At 43.4% G+C, this 4,745-nt stretch overlaps 2 protein-coding genes across 2 annotated transcripts; both read left to right on the plus strand.

Moving 5' to 3' along the window:
* Positions 1-1,623: 1,623 nt before the first annotated feature.
* LOC140547122 (histone H4) lies at positions 1,624-1,935 on the plus strand. The gene has a single exon (XM_072670678.1). The coding sequence runs from the start codon at positions 1,624-1,626 to the stop codon at positions 1,933-1,935; it is 312 nt and encodes a 103-aa protein (XP_072526779.1).
* An 845-nt stretch (positions 1,936-2,780) lies between these two features.
* Positions 2,781-3,155, plus strand: LOC140547035 (histone H2B). Its single transcript, XM_072670544.1, has one exon. It carries the CDS (start codon positions 2,781-2,783, stop codon positions 3,153-3,155), a length of 375 nt encoding a protein of 124 aa, XP_072526645.1.
* Positions 3,156-4,745: the final 1,590 nt, after the last annotated feature.

The raw sequence follows: 4,745 nt of genomic DNA on the forward strand, positions 1-4,745 counted from the left end.
CAAATCGACGTAGAACTGCCGTTGCTGGATCTATGTGTGGAGTTGTACATAGCTTGGAGCCAGCTTAGCGATTAGCAGCGTGGCTAACTCGGCCAGCATAAACAGTAAAGCACAAATATGAGCCTAATTATGAGGGGTCATTATTTATTGACCACAGTGCAGTGCCACATGCGGAGTTGTAGCATAAAAGTACGCAATACAGCCGTGATTTGTGGCTGTTGAGTGATTTGAGTTAACTTGCTTTTTCAGGTCCACACATGAGCTAACATAGCGATTAGCATGCTAGCTAACTCGGATGGTACAAACAATAGCATTACGCCAGCGAGTGTAAATACCTGTCAGATAAATACACACTCGCTCGAGTCAGTCAGGTTTTATTATGAAACCGTGTATATAGCTAGCAACATTTTATACGTTTACTGCCGTGGTTGAAATCGAGAAGCCACCTCGGAGAGTAGCATGATGGCTAGGTGTCTAAAAATTAATCACAAAAATAACGATATTACGGACACGTGCGTAGTTCTCTATATTGTTATTTGGAGCAAGTGAGGGAGAAACAGTCGTGCTTAAACCCGGCTACCAGCAGCGTATCTTCTGGTTTTCAGAGCTGGGCGGCCTGTGTAGCTTGCTAGCTAGTGTTTTGTTTACAAAAGATTATTTTCGTTATTAGCTAGTTGCCGAAACGGCATCGGTCAACCGAAAAAACGAACAAACAAAAAAACAATGCAATTTCGCTCGTTGGCCAATAGTTAAACAGTAAAAAAGCTCAGAAAAAGCTATGACATTAGAACCGGAGTTGCACTGTCCAATTCCCAAGCAGCTCACTACTCCCTATTGAGTGCACGGTGTCACGAAAAAACGCTGTGCACTAGGGAGTAGTGGAGTGCGGTTTAGGATCGCCCCAGGTGTACGAAGGAAGACTTCATGCATGGAGCATGGGGTGTCATCCTGTGGTAAAACACGGAAAGATGATATATATATATATATATATATATATACACACTTGGCGTTATTATTGTAGTAATTGATTTTTAGAAAACAGTGCATAAATGTTTATTTACAAAGGCCACATGGCCCCTATCCACTTCTTACAGTGACTCAAAGTAGGCTCATACACAGCCTCACTAAACAGTTCATCTTATGCCTAGGTCACTGAATTGTATGAATTTATTCAGTTATTTATTTATTTAAGATTTCGCCATAAGACCAATCTATTTCAGAAATGATTTTAGCTCTTAATTGCAGTTTAGGTTACTTCGTCATTATATGGTCAAGCAGGTCTGGAGCTAGGCTGTAGGTTTCAAAGCTAAATCATGTTGAGTTAAAGTATTCACAGTGAAGGTTATGCATGATCCAAAGTGTGCTGCGTTATTTTGAACATGAGTACATCCAGAGAGAACGGAATTCTGGTTGACTGTATTTTGTATGGCTACCCACTCAGTGGCTATACAGCAAAACAAGCGTTCTGCACACGTACAGAGTATGAGGCGGAGCTGATGTACTGTGACGTCGCTCGGTTCCCTTGCTTTCATTTAGGTCCTATAGAGGGGTATAATTGGCGTGCCTCGGGTGCTCCAGCTTCATAGATTCTCTTTTCGTCGACTGAGAAAAGAAGCAGCTAGGATGTCCGGCAGAGGCAAGGGCGGCAAAGGCCTTGGAAAAGGAGGCGCCAAGCGTCATCGTAAAGTGCTTCGCGATAACATCCAGGGTATCACAAAGCCGGCTATTCGCCGTCTGGCTCGTCGTGGTGGCGTCAAGCGTATCTCCGGTCTGATCTACGAAGAGACCCGCGGTGTGCTCAAAGTGTTCCTGGAAAACGTGATCAGGGACGCAGTCACGTACACTGAGCATGCCAAAAGAAAGACCGTCACCGCTATGGATGTGGTGTACGCCCTGAAGCGCCAGGGACGCACTCTGTACGGATTCGGAGGTTAAACGCTCGGCCTGAACAGCTCTAAACCCAACGGCTCTTTTAAGAGCCACTCACAAATCCAGCAAAAGAGCCTGTTTCTGATCTTAGCTTGTTTGTTTCAAATAAGGCAGTTTCCCGGATACTCTGTATTAAGAATGTAATATACGGGAAGAGTACATATATGTTACTTTGTATATATGTATTGTTTTACACCCCCCCGTATGCGTTGGTAAAATCAGAACTATACGTCTTAATAAATCCTGATAGTCGCCGTCAACGCCGCTGTGGCGAAAAACAGATTAAGCCCTGTAGATTAAAAATGCGCGGGAAGGCGAACAAAGAGTTGATCATATTTGTTTGTTTCAATAAAGTCAATGATGGTGGTTATGAATCTCGGTTACTCCGGTTACTTTGTTAAGAAGCTCATTTTCAGGAGGAAAAAACATAATTTATATATATATATGACATTATATTCTTATATAATAATGTGATTATTATATAAGAATACATATTGTTTTCCATTTACCCCGTTTGCGTTGATTAAATCAGAATTATACAGAACATCGCCGTCAACGCCGCTTTGGCGAAAAATAATGTGCCGCCTGCACGGTGGGTACAAATGCGCGGGTAGGCGAACAAAGAGAATGCTGCTCAGGGGAGGGGGAAGGGAGGAGGAGAAAAGGGAGGGGAGGGGAGGGGAAAAGGGAGTGTGGGGGGTTGGGAAGAAGCGAGCGGACAATTGTTGTCCAATGGGCGTACGACGGCATTCTAAAGGCGGTACCTTCTTGTATTAGAATGCCAGAGTCTAAATAATGTGGGAGCTTATCGCCTCCTTCTCATTCTTCAGTCTTACTCGACGAGGAGCAGTATGCCTGAGCCAGCTAAGTCCGCGCCCAAGAAGGGATCCAAGAAAGCCGTGACCAAGACGGCCGGGAAAGGAGGCAAGAAGCGCAGAAAGTCCAGGAAGGAGAGCTATGCTATCTACGTGTACAAGGTGCTGAAGCAGGTCCACCCTGATACCGGTATCTCCTCCAAAGCGATGGGCATCATGAACTCGTTCGTGAACGACATCTTCGAGCGCATCGCCGGTGAGTCTTCCCGTTTGGCTCATTACAACAAACGTTCTACTATCACCTCTAGGGAGATCCAGACCGCTGTGCGTCTGCTCCTTCCCGGTGAGTTGGCCAAGCACGCCGTGTCCGAGGGCACAAAGGCCGTCACCAAGTACACGAGCTCCAAGTAAATGGTGATAGCGGCGTAATCCAAACCCAACGGCTCTTTTAAGAGCCACCCACGGTTTCTTCGAAAGAGCAGTTTTATTCAAGAACAAAGTCGCCGATAGTAAGCTATAATACTAATTATTATTATTAATATTATTATTATTTTTTTCCCCCCATGAGTGCTTCTGCAGCCATTATTGTAAAAGGAATGCCCTTCAGTGTATGTATGTATGTATGTAAATCAACTTACTTAGTTGTTTGTCTGCATTTAATTGGTATAGTATACTAAGATTCAGGGGCAGAGCAGCAAACTAAAATACTGTGCCATACTAACTGTATGGCGTGGGGTTGTAATGCTAAGTGGGATAAATGAAGCTGCACATCACCTGTGAAAGACCAGTCCAGAGGAGATAAGCTTTACAGGTGGGGAATAGTGAGGCAGGAAACCATACTAGGGTTGACTTGAAGCCTAGAACTATACACTTGATCTTTGTAATGAAAGCTGTCTAGTATATATAACCAGGCATACGGTTAGGAAAGAGAGGAAATAAGTATCTCCACAAGCTTTTTTTGTTGGGTCACAGAAGGGTGAAGTTATTCAAAGCCTTAGGTTTATGGTGAGATTTGAGTGAGCAAGAATAGGTTCAGAGCTAGACTTTTGATGTAGAGGGTCGGAGCAAGGCAAAAGGACGAGGGTAGAGTAAGTAAAATAGTATGGCGGTCAAAGGCCTCAGGTTTATGATGAAGGTGGATTGAGTTAAAGTGACCGTGAGCTTAGGCCTTTGCCTTAGGATACAAAGGAAGGTTCAGTAAAAGTGAATTTCAGCATTAGCCATCAGCCTGATGATTTGGATACACATGGCCTCGGCCTACTGAGGAATGCACATCTAAGTAGAATGGTCATGACTGCATGGAATGGGTTAAATGAAAGTAAAAGTTTAAAAATAATAATTTGGTGTGTTGCTTATTGAGATAGAGTGAGGGATGGGGTTAATTTGTTTTAGGACAAGAATGAGATTGCAGTTGTTTCATGTGAGGGGTTCGAATGAGGATGGAGTGATTTTGTTTAATGGTTGGAGGAAGGATGGGGTTATTTCATTTTAGGTTTTGTGAGAGAAGGTGGTGGGGTTTGTATTAGAGTATGAATGGAAATGGGTTATTTTATTTTGGGATTAGACGGCAGATGGGGTTATTTGGTTTCATGGTTAGAATGATGTTAAGGTTATGTTGTACTAGGTTAAGAGGGAGGACAGAGTTATTTTGTATTAGGACTATTTGGTTTGGTTCACTAAAAGATGAATTTGGTTGAAGCCTTAGGTTAATGGTGAGATTCGAGCGAGCAAGAATAGGTTCAGAGCTAGACTTTTGATGTAGAGGGTCGGAGCAAGGCAAAAGGACGAGGGTAGAGTAAGTAAAATAGTATGGCGGTCAAAGACCTCAGGTTTATGATGAAGGTGGATTGAGTTAAAGTGACGGTGAGCTTAAGCCTTTGCCTTAGGATACAAAGGAAGGTTCAGTAAAAGTGAGTTTCAACATTAGCCATCAGCCTGATGATTTGGATACACATGGCCTCGGCCTACTGAGGAATGCACATCTAAGTAGAATGGTCATGA

The sequence above is a fragment of the Salminus brasiliensis genome, chromosome 24, assembly GCF_030463535.1.
Source record: "Salminus brasiliensis chromosome 24, fSalBra1.hap2, whole genome shotgun sequence".
NCBI lineage: Eukaryota > Metazoa > Chordata > Actinopteri > Characiformes > Bryconidae > Salminus > Salminus brasiliensis.

Coding starts and splice junctions, on each gene's coding strand:
- LOC140547122 (XM_072670678.1), top strand. CDS start 1,624: ATGTCCGGCAGAGGCAAGGGCGGCAAAGGCCTTGGAAAAGGAGGCGCC.
- LOC140547035 (XM_072670544.1), top strand. CDS start 2,781: ATGCCTGAGCCAGCTAAGTCCGCGCCCAAGAAGGGATCCAAGAAAGCC.